The sequence below is a fragment of the Colobus angolensis genome, unplaced genomic scaffold, assembly GCF_000951035.1.
Source record: "Colobus angolensis palliatus isolate OR3802 unplaced genomic scaffold, Cang.pa_1.0 Scaffold59, whole genome shotgun sequence".
Classification (NCBI taxonomy): Eukaryota; Metazoa; Chordata; class Mammalia; order Primates; family Cercopithecidae; genus Colobus; species Colobus angolensis.
This window is the reverse complement of record NW_012119487.1, coordinates 9,076,801-9,092,304: the sequence shown is the minus strand read 5'-3', so window position 1 is coordinate 9,092,304 and position 15,504 is coordinate 9,076,801. Positions and strand designations below refer to the sequence as shown.

Genomic DNA, 15,504 nt, shown 5'->3' with positions numbered 1-15,504 from the left:
TCCCTGAACCTGTGAATATGTTATGTTACATGGCCAAGGGGAATTAGGGTTGCTAATTGGTTAACCTTAAAATAAAAAGATTATTTCCGATTATCCAGGTGGGCTCAATGTAATCACAAGGGTCCTTAAACGTGGAAGCAAGAGGCAGAAGAGTCAGTGTCGAGTGATGAGGCATGAGAAAGATCCCACGGCCATGGTTGGCCTTGAAGATGGGAGGGACCATCAGCCAAGGAAGGCAGGTGGCCTCCAGAAGCCGGGAAAGGCCAGGAGCAGATTTTCCCCTAGAGCTTCCAGAAGGAATGCCGTTGTGCTGTCACCTTGATTTGAGCCTAATAAGATCCACGTTAGGCCCATTTCTTGTTGTCTTAAGCCATTAAATTTGTGGTGATCTGTGACAGCAGCAATAGGGAACTAATACAGAGCTCTGCCCACCCTTCTCCTTTTCCCCATTTCTGATCCATTTCTGCTTTCATCACACGCTTATGATTATTGTACTTATTTCTACACTGTCCATATTGTTATTCTGCATGTTTGCCATCTCACCTTTAAAGCTATAAGCTTCCTGTAAACAAGGCCTACATGTGTTTTGAGTTTTGTTTTTTAAATGTTTATCGGAAGCACCAAATACATTGCTCATCAATTTGCAGCCATTAAGAACTTGGCCTGGAGAAAAGGGAATACTTGTACACTGTTGGTGGGAATGTACAGCCACTATGGAGAACAGTTTGGGGGTTGTTCCTCAAAAAACTAAAAATTAAGCTACCATAGATCCAGCAGTCCCACTGCTGTGTATATACCTACAAGAAAGAAAATCAGCATATTGAAGAGAGAGTTGCACTCCCATGTTTGTTGCATCACCCTTCACAATAGACAAGATTCGGAAGCAACCTAAGTGTCCATCAACAGATGAATGAGGAAAATATCGTACACCCACAGAATGGAGGACTATTCAGCCATAAAAAGAATGAACTCCTGTCATTTGCAATAATGCGGATGGAACTGAAGATCATTATGTTTAGCGAAATAAGCCAGGCACAGAAAGACAAACATCACATGTTCTCACTTATCTGTGGGATCTGAAAATGAAAACAATGAAACTCCTGGATACAAAGAGTAGAAGGATGGCTACCAGAGGCTGAGAAGGGTAGTGGGGGGCTTGGGGGCAAGGTAGGGATGGTTAAGGGGAACAAAAGATAGAATAAATAAGACCTACTATTTTATAGCACTACAGGGTGACTACCCTGTACATTTCAAATAACTTAGAGAGTAATTGGATTGTTTGTAACTCAAAGGATAAATGCTTGAAGGGATGGATACCCCATTCTCCATGGCATGCTTATTTCACCTTGCATGCCTTTGTCAAAATATTTCATGTACCCCATAAATATATACACCTACTATGAACCCACAAAATTAACCATAATAATAAAATTCCAAAAAAAAAAAGAACTTGTCCAGTTATTTATTAGATGGTAGAAGCAGCCAGCTTAGCAAAGAGATGAAACAAGGAGGAACTGGTGTGAAATAAAATATGAAATCCCGTAATTCCTCCTCTTTCAAATTGAAGCCAAAGAATCACACCGAGGGCAGGACAGTTTCTGAAACACTGTTTGCTCTGTATCTTCTTTACTCCCATTTCAAGCTGGCAGTTAAGCTTCACCTTCCCTCAGTCTGGGACTTTGGGGCAGGCGCAGTGTGGCCCACAGAAGGTTGGGTGGTCACTGGCTCCTCTCCACCTTTGTAAAGGCCTGAGGCCTCTGAAGGAAGGTTCCCTTTGGGGGTGGAGGGAGGGAGAGGAAACCTTCAAGGGGGTGAGAAGGGTGGATCTCCAGAACCCAAGAAAGCCACCCAGTTCCTATGAGCAGCAAGGACCTGAGTCCTGCTTGGTGATAAGACCTCAGAGGGGTGTGGTGCAGGCAGAACTCAAGGCCGAGCAGTTCCCTGCATCACCCAAGACACCTGGGCCCCATGTACGGGTGGAAGCTGATTACCTGGAGGGAGCGAGTGAGCGGGCCAGGCAGCAGGGTCTCTCCTGAGATCACACAGACTGATGTCTGCTATCATCAGGGGCCCTCCCCATGCTCTGACCTGGGACCTTTGCAGACCCAGGTAGAGTGGAGGGAGCTGGTGGTTGGGAGGACCCTAAGATGACTAAGATGGAATTTCCCACCAATCCATCAGGAAGCAGGGGGAAGTGTTGGAGTCTGAAATACACTGATAGAGAACCAAAAAGAATTGACCTCCACACACTCGAGTTTTGGACTGGAACTCAAAACCATGACATCCCCTTTGGCTTTGAATGAAGGCTTTTAATCTCCAATGGAGGCCTGGGGTCGGGGTGGTATTTAAGAGGACAAGAAGCCCTGACTGTGCAGCTTAAGGAGCCAGGAGGTGATGAACCGGACCTGCTGGTAGGTTCTGTGGCTGCACTAGGTTGGAAACATATTCGATGTCACTGGGGTTGAGGTACAGATAAATCAGAAGGCAGCTCCAGAAGCCAAGGGTGAAAAGGGTGCCCAGACTTGGTGTGAATATTTCCCGCTGGATGGGGAGAAAGGGCAGGACCTGAGGCAAGGTCAGTTCTGCCACTGGTGGTGCACCCTCCCCACCGTGGGAGCCCCAGGCAGCAGCCTCTAGGCTGGGCGACCCAAGTCCTCCTTTCTGGTGCCACATCCACTACGACTGAGTGTGCTGGGTGGCAGCATCTGCTAACAGTCCTTACTCCCTGCACAACCTCAGGAGGGGTGTGATGTGAGTGCGGCTGGGAGCACATGGCCTTGGGGAAAACAAGGCACCCCACTGAGACAAGGCACATCTTGTATGGATCTACCTACCCCTGATTGTAGTTGTTCTTTAGAGCACACAACAAACATTTCTCCTGCAGAGGACAGAAACGGCACAAGAAAGATCAGTTTCCCCTGGTCCAAGGAGGGCAGCCTGCGAGGAACCTCATCTGCCCTTGCTAAAGGGAAGGACAGAATAAGAGGGTGGATCCAGGGGCAAGTCCTGCACAGTCACAGCTAAGGAGGCGCCACCGGCCTAGAAGGCAAGGCAGGTCCGGGAGGGCGCAGGCTCGGGCGCACCCAGAAGTCCCTTCACTATGATACAGCACAAGCTCGAGGAAGTCACCAGGGAGCAGCAGCCAGGGGCCTGGCGCTAGTGCTGGGCTCGGGCAGGGCTTCACTTACACAGCGGGGCCCGCACTCATGAAGAGGATCCAGTGAGCCCTGTTTCTTTTGTGCCATCGTCTTCTTGTGAAGAGCACAGGGTGCTCCATTGGCTCCACCGGCTCCATCCATTTTCTTGGGCCTGAGCTGTGGTTCTCTGTGCGTCTTTCCCATCAGCCTGAGTTCCTGCTGTTCCTTTGGTGCTCTTCTAAGGGGACTCGGGGAGGAGGGCCAGGGAGGGGCGGAGAGTTGGGGAGACATTTTCCAACATGACGAGGAGATAACCAGTACACAGGTGGCCATGGAAGGCCTTGACTCCAAATCACAGGGGCAGTAGGAGCCAAGACAACTCCTCCAAGAGTCTGGGTGTCCTCTGAACCCAAAAGGGATTCAACAAAGGGAAGAGAGGAGACCCTTTAGGGACGGGGAGAGACAAGTGCAGGTTACACTTACAGCTTATAGTTCTTCTGTGTATTTATTAAAATGTCCATCTTCTCATCCATATCTTTCTGGATTTCCTTCAAGAGAGAATTCAGAACTAGCGTCTGCGTTTTGAAGGGCTTTGGAAATACCTTCCTCCCGCCTCTCTGCAAACCATTCTGCATCTTACTTCCTCAAGAATCCTCGCTAGACTTGGGTGAGGTGGATTTTGGAGTGTCCGTGACATGTACAGCTTCTCCCCTTCCTCATTCCCATTCCCCAATGAGACAAAAGCACAGGCAGAGACATTAGGGGACTTTTCCGAAGTCTCTAGGTGAGCCAGAGGCCAGCTACTGTTTTATCTGATCTCACACTCTGGATAAAACCAATGCTTGCCTTGGTTTGATGCCTATAAAATGATGGAACCAAGAAGACCAATCTTGTGACCCCAAAGACACTTTGCAATGTTTTGACCCTTGCCATGCACCCAGATCCTACGTATTTGTGTTTGCTTCATCTTTTACCTAATTCCTAGCAAAGATGGTCAACAACAAGTAAAACTGACAGCAGGTAAAGGGATACATCACATGTATTATTCACTCAGAACAGAAAGAATAATACAATCTTGACAAAGTTTTGATCTATAAAATTCGAATGGAAATAGTGGACATTCTAAGATGGTAGGAGCCGTAATTGACAATATTTGTTACAGAAAAACAGGTTTGGGTTGTCATAAAAAAGAAATAAAAAGAATTTATTCCAATAAAATAATTTTCATTAAAAAATGAAAGATTTGGTAACAGTTTAATTGATGTACTATAGAAAATTGATCAAGAAATTACACTGTCTGCATAGAGATGATTTCATAAAATACCTTCTCAAAAAGCATTTTTAAATGTTAATACAAATTTGAATAAAATATTTGTATTCATAGAGTCAAAATATCCTTGAAGCCAATGTCCCCTAGGTCCAAAACATCAGAGTCAAAATGCCTCATATTCTTACATATTTCACCAACATGTACCCCTTCAAAATCATCATGTTCCAAACCAATTTCATTTTCCCAAGCTAGCTCTATCTCCCCACTGGCATTGTCATTGTCACCACTTTCTTCTAATCATCCAGATTAAAATTTGGTGTCATCCCGGATGCTTGCCTCTCGAGACTTCAGTCACCGTACTGAATTGGCCACCAGGAACTGTTATTTTTCCTTCAGTGAATCTTTCAGATTTATCTTTTCCTTCTTTCCCTACACCTGGTCCAGCTCTGGTGTTCCTACTGCCAGACATCTCCACCTGCTCCCCGGGCCCCACCCAGGCAGCCTTGCAAATAAACACCGCTGGGCTAAGCTTTTTGAAGTGCTGCTCCCAGCATGTTCTTTGATTAAGAATCTCCAGAGGCCTCTCGCTGCTCACAGAACCAAGTCCTAGCTTGTCTGTGTGTCTTTCAAAAGCCATCATTACCTACAGCCTTTGTGCCCATTTTTTTTTCCCTCAGTTTCCCCCAGTGGTCCCACTTCATGACTGATCCCTGTGCTGACAGCCATATACAATAGCTCCTCCTGCCTCCTGCCCTGCTCAAGCTGTTCCCCTGCCTGAAATCGCCTCCTTTATGCCTTTCCATACCCAGCCTCCCCACCAACAAAACACTTACTTTGTTTGGATTTTAACAGAGAAATAATTAATGCATGCCCTTTGTAGAAAATTTGGACAACACAGAGGGATATAAAAGTATGAATATTCTCATCCAGAAATAACTGCTATGAACCCCTTTGGTATATTTTTTTCCAATCTTTTTTCCATATATTTACTTACTTTTTTTTTTTTTTTACCTAGCTGAGATCAGCCTATGTGTATTACTTGCATCTTGCTTTTTTAGTCCTCATTATAAATATTCTTTCTTTTTTTTTTTTTTTTTTTTTTTTTCTGAGACGGAGTCTCACTCTGTCGCCCAGGCTGGAGTGCAGTGGCCAGATCTCAGCTCACTGCAAGCTCCGCCTCCCGGGTTCACGCCATTCTCCTGCCTCAGCCTCCCGAGTAGCTGGGACTACAGGCGCCCGCCACCTCGCCCGGCTAATTTTTTGTATTTTTAGTAGAGACGGGGTTTCACCGTGTTAGCCGGGATGGTCTCGATCTCCTGACCTTGTGATCCGCCCGTCTCGGCCTCCCAAAGTGCTGGGATTACAGGCTTGAGCCACCGCGCCCGGCCTATAAATATTCTTTCTAAACATTTTCTTTAATAGTTCCTAACTTTTATTATATAAATATTTCATAATTTATTTGGCTATTCCCCTACTGTTGAAAATTGAAGTTGTTTCCAAATTTTTATTATTACAAATAATCCTGTGATGAACACCTTTTTATGTATACCCATGATGGCATTTCTGATTATTCTCATAGGTTAAATTCTGAGAAGTGAAATTGATAAATCAAGAGGTTGATTTTTTTATATCTATTTTCTAACAATGTTCCAGTTTTGTACAAATTTGCACTCTAATTAACAGCATAAGAGCATTTATGTCTTGTACTATAATTGTCATAAATTAAAAATTTGCTTATTTGAGTGTAACAATAATTGTTCATTTGCATGTATTCATGAGGTCAGGCCTTTGTTAATATGTTTATTGCTTTTTAGTTATATTCTCTTCTGTGGATTGTCTGTTCACACTCTTGTCTATTTTCCTACTTAGTTCTTATTGATTTGTGTGAACTTTACATGTTATGGATAAAAACCTTTTTTCTGTGCTTACATTTGTGGAAAAATGTTCCCCCAAACTGTTGTTTTAATTCTGTAAATATAAATGATTTTTGTGTCATAATTCTTTTAAAAAAATCTTACATAGCTAAATATATCAATATTTCCTTTGTAATTGCTTCCATTGTATTTATATTTAGAACTTCCATTTACATATTTACTTAAAATTTCTTCTTATTGGTTTTTATTATTTAAAATCACTTCATAGACTATTTAACTTTACAGTGTTACCTGGCTTAAGGTTTTTCTTCATATAGTCAAACAATGTTTCTAATATTAATATCTAATCCTTTCCTTTTCACTGACATCAAAATATCACCTTTATCATATCGTAAATTCTATAGAGCTGTGGTTCTCAACCTTGAGTATACACTAGAATCACCTGGGCAACTAAAAACCACTGGCACCTGGACCTCATTCTAAGAGCTTCTGACTTAATTGTTATGAGGTGTAGCCTGGACATGGGGAAGGCGTAGGGGAAAGGCTTTCCAGGTGATTCTAACGTGTAGCCAAAGTTAGTAACTGCTGCTAAAGTGTTTAGGACCTGGTTCTCATCCACAGGCAAGCATCTGAATCAAAACGGAGTTTTAAGCAACTCCGGCCCACCCTGGAGATGTTTATTCAGTTCCTCTGGGAAAGGGTGTCAGTAAATAGAGTTTTAAAATTCTCACAACTGATTCTCATTACATCCCAGGCAGAGAGGCTATTGAGGCGTTATCTATCCCATTTCATTCATGTGTTTGGTTATCCTTGGACTGATTTAATAACTTTGTTTTTATAGTGAATTTTGATATCTGGTAAGGCTAGTGTCCCCTTACAGCTCTTGAAAATGGGTACCTATTTGCTTTTGCCAGTTCATGCTTCTACATCAGTGCTTCTCAATCTTTCCCCTGGGAACTTGTCTAAACTACAAGGGCCCAGCCCCATCTGAACATGAGCCCAGGCTCTGTTTTATTAGTGTTCCAGGCGATTCTGAAACACACCACATGTTGTGAATCACTGCTCTAGAATCTAGATCATCCTAGTAATTTTTTGAGTTAAAAAAGAATCTTATTGGGCTCTTGATGAGATTTGCAGTAAGCTTCCGATGCAGTCTTCAAGGCTTAACTTGAGACTCACTTTCTGTGTAAGGACTTCACTGCTTACTCCAATCCTCATTCACTTCTCACGCCTCTAAGCCCCTAACTAGCAAACAACTAATTAAGTATTTGGCTTGCAATTCTGTCTTGCAATGGAATTTGGGATTACTAGCAGATAATAAGCTCCTGGAGGGCAGGGTCTGCTAGTATCTCTTCCACAGTTTCCAGTATGACTGGTCCATGGAAGGCACTCAAGTAATGCTTACCTTCATAATTTCCACAAATTCGTGAAGTTTATCAAAATCCTTGTCCATTAGATCCTTTATCTAACAAGGAAGAAAGGCATGGCTTGACAAAGCACAGAGCAAGTTATTGAGGTTAGTTGTGTCGTCTTTAGGGCATTTTAAGCAAAGGGCAGCAGCTGCTCCTCTGGCACAGACTAATAATGGCCTGTTAGAGTCACTTTCTTCTCAAGGAGTCTGTGAAGGAACTAGGGTGCAAGCACCATCAAGTCAGCACCGCCACCAGCCTTGGCACGGCTTAGATCTGCTTACCGCAAGGCTGCATGTGGAGCTTAGACCACAGCTTCAATTACACTTTCTTGCTTGATCATTCCCTTTTTTCTAAGGATGCTACAGGTGTTGGTTGTATCATAGAAATGAGAGGGTTCCTGCTTTGCAACTTGCTCAGGGGAGGCAAATAAGGAAGACGGGGTTGGTCCCTGACTGCCCCTAAATTCACATTCCAAATCAGCCCCCCTCACTCAACTTTATCACTAAGGTGACATCACCCACCCTTATCAAAGAGACACTTTAGGGAGTCCTCAGTCACTCAGAAATTGGGTTTAGGCATCAAACAAGTAAGAAGTGAATAACCTAACACTGAAGCTCTCTGGGTATTAGGACTGAGTTACATTTTTCCATGCAATTCCTGCTTTCCTTCACTATTCAAAGTTAAGGATTGCATTTTTCCTGAAGCTACACTTTTCCTCCATGATATGGAAGGCCTCATCTTGTTACCTGTTTTATCTCCTCCATTTTCTCCTTGAGCTCTTCTCTCACTTCCCTGAGTTCATTCTGAGGAAATAAAATGGAGAAGAGAAGGAGGAAAGAAAGATCTGGGATGGAGGGGAAACTGTCAACAGGAGGAAAGAAAAGATCCTGGGGCATTGTCAGAGAAAAGCTTCCGATAGGGAGGAAACAAAGGATGTTGTTGAGACAATAGGATAGACCAGGTGCACTGGCTCACACCTGTAATCCCACCACTTTGGGAGGCCAAGGCTGGGGGATCCCTCGAAATAAGGAGTTTGAGACCAGCCTGGGCAACATTGCGAGATCCCCCCATCTCAAAATTAATTAATTAATGTTTTAAAAAGACTATAAGACAGTGGGACCTACAGGCATCATGTCTCTGCCAAAAAATGCACAGCCTGAATCTCATCATGAGGAATCCAACAGACAAAGCCAAATTGAGTGTTATCCCACAATGTAAGTGATCTGTAATCTGTAAAAATGTCAATGTCCCTAGACCAGGTGTGGTGGCTCAAATCTGTAATCCCAGCACTTCGGGAGGCCAAGGCCGACAGATCAGCTGAGGTCAGGAGTTTGAAACCAACATGGTGAAACCCCATGTCTACTAAAAATACAAAAATCAGCCGGGCATGGTGGCAGGTGCCTATAGTACCAGAAAGTCGGGAGGCTGAGGCAGGAGAACTGCTTGAACCTGGGAGGCAGAGGCTGCAGTGAGCCGAGATCGCACCACCACACTCCAGCCTGGGTGACAGAGGGAGACCCTGTCTCAAAAAATAAAATAAAAATAAATAAATGTAGTGTCCCCAAAGACAAAGAACTGTTCTGTTCCAGATTATAGAAAAGACACCTGGTAATTAGAGGCAATGTGTGATCCTGGATCAGACCCTGGACCAGAAAACGTCTCCTTTCTGTTGTTAGGAAATACACGTGTGGGATAACTGGTGAAATTAGAACAAAGGCTATAGATGAGTGTTGTCTCTGTGTTAACTTCCAGATTTTGGTAATTGCACTGTGCCTACGTAAGAGGATATTCTTGTATTTAGGAAATAGGCACTGAGGACTTGGAGAAAAACTTACTCTCAAGTGGTTCGGAGTATAGACGTGCCTCTGAGTTCACGCACTCACCTTTAGGTCCTGTGTCACTCCTGCTTTGGTAAACCGCCCTTCTTGGTTAACTGCTTTGTAATCAAATGTCTGTGGATTAGAAGCAGGAACACAGACTGTTGGGAATTGCAGAGGCAGGTGGAAGTGCAGAGGCAGAAGAGATCCCCCTGTGTTTCTGCTCCACTCTTATACTTAGGGTGAGGGGAAAGCTGGGGGCACCACCTGTGCAGAAGGTTCCTCTCTCCTCCTCCCTCTTTCAGCTATTCTGGTTCCACTCCCCTGCTGGCCCACAGGGCCTCAGCTCCTTTTGTCCCTGAAACAGCCAGGCTCATTCCCACCTTGGGCCTCAGTGCATGCTGCCTCCTCTGCCTAGAAAGCTCTTACTCTGCCTTTGCAAGGCCAGCGTCTTGTCCTTCAGCTGTCAGCTCAAAGGAAGGCCTTTCCCTACCACCCACTTTACGGCAGCCTCTAGCCACGTCTCCTGTCTTAATTCCCAGAAGAGCAGGTGACACTGCTGAATGAGTCCTGGTTCATTTATGCATCTGATTGGTTACAGTGTGAAGTTTCATGAAAGCAAGAACTCTCAGTGCATCCCCCAGCACCTGGCACAGGTCTTGGCCACTAGGATCAAATGACCCCTGACTCCAGGTCACTTCCCCATGGATCTCAGGCCTGGCTGCTGGCATGGCCTCAAAAGAGCTTCTTACTTTGGTCAGCTCTGGCTTCAATTCCAGGCAAACTGCCTTGTAGTTCTTGCTCTGCCAAAAGAGGAGACTGGGATTCAGCCTGGCAGGCATCAGGACTGGGGAGGAGAACATCTGGCCCTTGCGCGGGAAGCCTGCAGCCCCGCCCCCATCCCCGGCCCCCCCACCCAACCATGCAACCCTGCCTGCCCAACTGGCTTGAGCTCAGGCTCACAGAGCCCGCAGCACCCGGATCCGACTCCTGCCAACTCACATCTTGTGGTGCTGTCCTCTTCCTACGGGTGTGTGTCTGCCTATTTAGCAGGCAGCCCTCTCCCTGCTGGAGGGGCCAGAGTGGAGAGAGCACTGTAGGATAACTAGAAACAAGCCCCAGAACTGTTGTTTCCAGAGCAAGGGCTTCGGCCACAGGCAGATTTGCGCTCTAACCTCAGCTGACCTCTCTACTAGCTCTGTCATTTTGGGTGAGTTGCTTAGCCTCTCCGAGCGCCCATTTCCTCATCTATAAAATCGAGGTGATGATCATACTTATCTGATGAGGTTATTCTGAGCCTTAGCCTTGCTGGTTAGATGCGGGCCTGGCAGGCCTGGGCTGTGGAACCATGAGTGCTCCCTCGGCAGTGCTCCTTGTCCCCAGAGGGAGGCAGCAGAGGCCTCTTTCCTTCCCACCCCAAGGCCAGGGATTAATCTCACACCCCTTCCAGACAGAGAGGCTGCTTTATGCTCAGAACAGATAAAAACAAACAAACAAACAAACAAAACCGAGATTCCTGGGCGCGTTCTCTGCATCCCCTGCCCTGCCACCATCTCCGTTCAGGAGGAGCTCAGAGAGGACCCACACCGTCCAGCAATGTCTCTTTTACCAGATGTCTTTTCTTCAGTTCTGCCCTCTTGGCCGACATGATGGAGGAGGCCAGGGTGTTCTTCAACTTCCCACAATAGCCCCCGGGACCAGGCCACTGTCCTAGGCAACATACAGGTCAAGGTGAGGGCAGGGTGACCACCCCTTTGTGTACGGAACAGCTGAGGTCACAATGCCCAGGACCCACATGGTGGTCCAGAGTGTCACCATAGCTTCAGGCCTGGGGGGTTCTGGCCACTGAGATGAGGGGCTCAGGCCAGGTTTCAGAGTCCCACCAGGCCTCCCTCTTGCAACAGAAGGAAAGTCCACACTGAGGGGGACCATAGCCTGCTACGGCTGAAGTGCAAGGCACATGTCAGAAGCAGAGGCTCCTTCTGCAGCAGGACTCACCTACTTACTCAGAGGGACATCCTCCAGGGACAGCCACCTCCTCCTCTGAGCGCACAGCCCATGTCCTCTGCTGTGCACTCCTCATGCAAATGGACCCCACCTCGGACCGGAAGCCACCTTGGGTTGGCGGATGCCCTGAAGTCTCTCTGGTTCAACGTGCACGCACTGTTTTACTTAACCTGGGATACTCTGTATGAGGTGGGGTAGCCAATCTCAGCAGGATGGTTTCTGATGCCTCTGACCTCACACTGCCCCTGTCCCACAACCACCCCCTGACCCCTGCCCACCGAAAAAGTCTATTTTCCTTGTTCTTCTATCATCCTGGAAGAGAGTTGGGACAGAAGCTAAAGATAAGAAGCTTTTGGGGCAAATAAAGAAGAATACTAAAGAAAAGGCCATTCTGAGGGTAGCCATAGTTTGTGCTAAAGTAGACAGCCAGGGGTACATGGCACCCCATGGGATAAAAAATCACTGGGGATCTGGATTGGTGAAATTGATTTCTCTTTCCTCTTATCACTGGGCGCTCACTTCCTTCTTCCCTCTCATTTCAGCTGCTAGTTGCACAGAAAAGGCCAGCATGGACATATGAGGACAGACAGCACAGGAGTACAGGAACTAATACAAATTGCATGTGAATGACATCTCCACACAGGCCACTACTGATCACACTCACCCTCCTGTTTCACGTGCCTGCTTGAGCCTATCCTTCCTGGAGGCTGCTGGCACCTCTGGAGCCACCTGTAGCACTTCTGATGCATTTCCTAGGTGGTGATTTCCCAGCTCTGACACTGGTGACAGCCGTGGGTCTTACTCCACCGCAGCCAGAGGAGAATGTGTCTGCCACTGCATCAGGGGAAGGAGAGGGAGTTGGGGGTGGTCACCAGCTTCCCAGGCCTCACTTTCACCACTTATAAATGAGGGGCTGAAACTTTTCAGTTTCCTTGGACCATTTAATTCAGCCCTCCCAGATCTGATGGCTTTGTGGTAGGAATGCCCTTTCTCCAAGGGAATTACAGTGAAAACAACTGACTCCACCTCAACATCCACCAGCCCCGTGAAAATGGGCACCACTCCCTTCTGCTAGTTTTGGCTTGGGGGCCTCCTGGACCTGCAGCAGAGCTTCCCTTGCTTGACTGAGCAGTTGTTAAATGAGCTGCCTTCTAGCCAAGCATAGCACATGAGCCCACTGGCCTATCTATTAGGAAAGAAGGTCTAAGAGAAATCAGTGTCTCAATGCAAAACCACTTTATAAAGTAAAAAATTATCTATGTATGTACACCTGGTATTATCACTTGGGCAGAATTTTAACTATAGACCCACAGCTCTGGGCTTGTGCCTTCTCACAGCGTTTACTATTTATGTTTTCAAACATTGTACACCATTGTTTTATCAATATGTTCTGGAGGGACTGGGGAAATCCATGTGGCGATCCTGAATAATGATTATTTACTTATGAAGAGACAGGATCTTGCTCTTCCTCCCAGCCTGGAATGCAGTGGTATGATCATGGCTCATTGCAGTCTTGAACTCCTGGACTCAAGAAATTCTCCTGCCTCAGCATCCTGTGTAGCTGGGACCACAGGCATGCATCACCCCACTCCCAGCTAATTTTAAAACATTTTGGGGGAGACAAGGTCTCACTATGTTGCCCAGGCTGGTCTCGAACTCCTGAGCTCAAGGGATCTTCCCACTTCGGCCTCCCAGAGCCACCATGCCCAGTCTGAACAATGATTCTCATATTCTTGTAAGAAGCTTTTGTGCCTGCAAGAGAAACTAGGTTGAAGCAGTGTTGCAGTGTTGGTATTGCTGTGGTGTAATTTTGTTCTAGATAAGCCATAGGACGTTCTTACTTGAAGAATGCCAGACACGCTTTTCCTAATCCCCCTTCAGAGCAAAACCCATCTGTACCAGGGCAAGCAGCATAGAGCCCACTGCTGTTCCATCGGAGTTTGGGGGAAAAGGAATATTCACAACAGACAGAAAGAAGAAGCCACCTGTCTCTGTTCTCCAAGTTGATATCATTTGGGTTTCATTTTCTTTACAAGGGTCCTGCTTTTTTTGCAGTTTTATGGATACAGTGTTGTGTGGGGAGGCTGGGGTCAGGGGGGAATTTTAAAACGATCTTAGGCCTCTGAGTTTGGCCTCCTGTGATTCTGGGTCTGGCCCACGTTGAGGTCCAGGCTCAGCCACTCCCCACGTCAAGGCCCAGAGAACATGAAGAGAACGTCATGTGTGCCGAGGGGCCTATTTGACCACTGGGGGCCCAATGTTCTAAAGCCCTTTGATTAGGGTGGAACATTTCATAAAGACCCAGAATCCCACCGGTTTTGCTGTCCAGCCAAACTCAAACAGACACGGCTCAATACATGTGATCTAGACGACTCACACTTAGAATGCCCTTGCTGTTTACATCCCAATGGACTGCAGTATCTGGGTGGCTGCTCTCAGCCAGAGAGGATCTCTGGCTCGCAGCCCCAAGACAGCCTCTTACGTAACATTTTTAGAGATCTCACATGATTGATTCCTGTGTTGTCCTACTTGACTGATTTGTAGACACCTTGGAAATATTTACTCTGTGCAGGGTAGAGATAGCTTTTATCATTGACACACTGATTACTACGCAATTTCTGATCATTTTTATCATAGTGTATCAGACCTTGGCTAGAATCATAATCCTATTATGTTGTTTCTTTGGAAAACTTATATCCAGTTTTTATCATATGAACTTCCCGGTACCTCCATTTCAGGAACAAAACATAACAGTCTGAACAGATCATTGTAAATCTCTGGCTATTTCAATATAGCCAATGACAAGTGAAAATTCTGAGCAAATGTATTGTGGAAGGATCTTATCTTCTGTAAGTTCACCATGAACTTACAGAAGATAAGCATGGCACATGCTTGCCAGGGCCTCCCAAGACCCAGGGGAACCCGTTACTCTTCCCACAACCAACCATCACAGGGCACCTGCCGTGTGAGATAAAGCCAACACCACCAGCCAGCAGAGGCTCTCCCTGCTCCTGCCAAACAGGGCTCCTGAGGCCTCCTTACTTAACTGGTTCCCTTTACCCTCTTTGGATGGAACCCAAACAGAGTACGGCGATGATTTCACGCCTGTCTCTCTCAGCTTCCCTGCTGGAAGGTGCTCTGCAGTTGCAATTCCCTCCCCTAATAGCCTCCTCTCCATCTCTGACAGCTTCAAATTCCCGTCCATCACTGAAACAATCAAACTGAGTGGCACAGTAGCCTCTTGGGACTGGCCTTGTTGGCAGACTGTACTTCACACGGGGTCCATGGAGAGTGGAACGTCTCAGATGGGAGGGCTCCTTGGGTTAGTCCTGGGAATAGCTCTCATCTCTCCCACTCACATTCCTTTGGCTGGAACATAATCGCAAGGCCATACCTCACTGCAAAAAGGCTGGGAAACACAGCCAGTTTCTCCCAAGAATAAGAGGAGACAGGCTGATGGGGCAGGTAGCTAATCTCTGCCATGCTTTCCTGACACATTGCGTCTTCCTTATTCCACTCTAACATGTCTCCTCATAAGAAAACTTGATTTAGAGTTCTTCTGCTCTTAGGGTAAAAGGGAGGTAGCTTACAAGGTCCAAAAGGGAAGCCATAGCTGCGTGTGGTGGTGCATGCCTGTGGTCCCAGCTACTTCAGAGGCTTAGGTGGAAGGATCGCTTGAGCCCAGGAGGTCAAGGCTGCGGTGAGCTAGGATCACACCACTGCACTCCAGCCTGGGCAACAGAATGAGACCCTGTCTAACTAAAAAAAAGAAAAAAGAAAAAAAAAACAAACAAACAGGAAACTTACACTGGACACTCAAACAGAATGAAATCTCCCAGCAAATGTGAACTGGAAGAGTTAGGATTAGGGTTAGGAGCTTGCCTCTGTGTCACCCGAATGGCCAGACTGGAATAATGACCCTGTTTGTTCAGGGCTTTCCTGTGCAATAGTTCCAGTATATCTCAGTTTCAGTCTAATGAAGTCTCA

General features: G+C 46.3%; 1 protein-coding gene across 6 annotated transcripts; it reads right to left on the bottom strand.

Moving 5' to 3' along the window:
- Positions 1–608: 608 nt before the first annotated feature.
- Positions 609–11,270, bottom strand: TEX35 (testis expressed 35). 6 transcript variants are annotated; one of them, XM_011962393.1, is made up of 9 exons: positions 11,120–11,270; positions 10,263–10,313; positions 9,577–9,645; positions 8,440–8,496; positions 7,687–7,746; positions 3,621–3,685; positions 3,189–3,384; positions 2,835–2,878; positions 609–797 (listed from the first exon to the last, which is right to left on the bottom strand). In XM_011962393.1, the coding sequence occupies exons 1-9, from the start codon at positions 11,156–11,158 to the stop codon at positions 755–757; spliced, it is 624 nt and encodes a 207-aa protein (XP_011817783.1). In that variant the 5' UTR covers positions 11,159–11,270; the 3' UTR covers positions 609–754. The 6 variants fall into 6 exon arrangements, with proteins under 6 accessions (XP_011817783.1, XP_011817782.1, XP_011817784.1 ...); XM_011962394.1 differs by having other exon boundaries at positions 760–799; positions 2,838–2,878; positions 11,120–11,228; XM_011962391.1 differs by lacking the exon at positions 609–797 and adding an exon at positions 1,448–1,772.
- Positions 11,271–15,504: the final 4,234 nt, after the last annotated feature.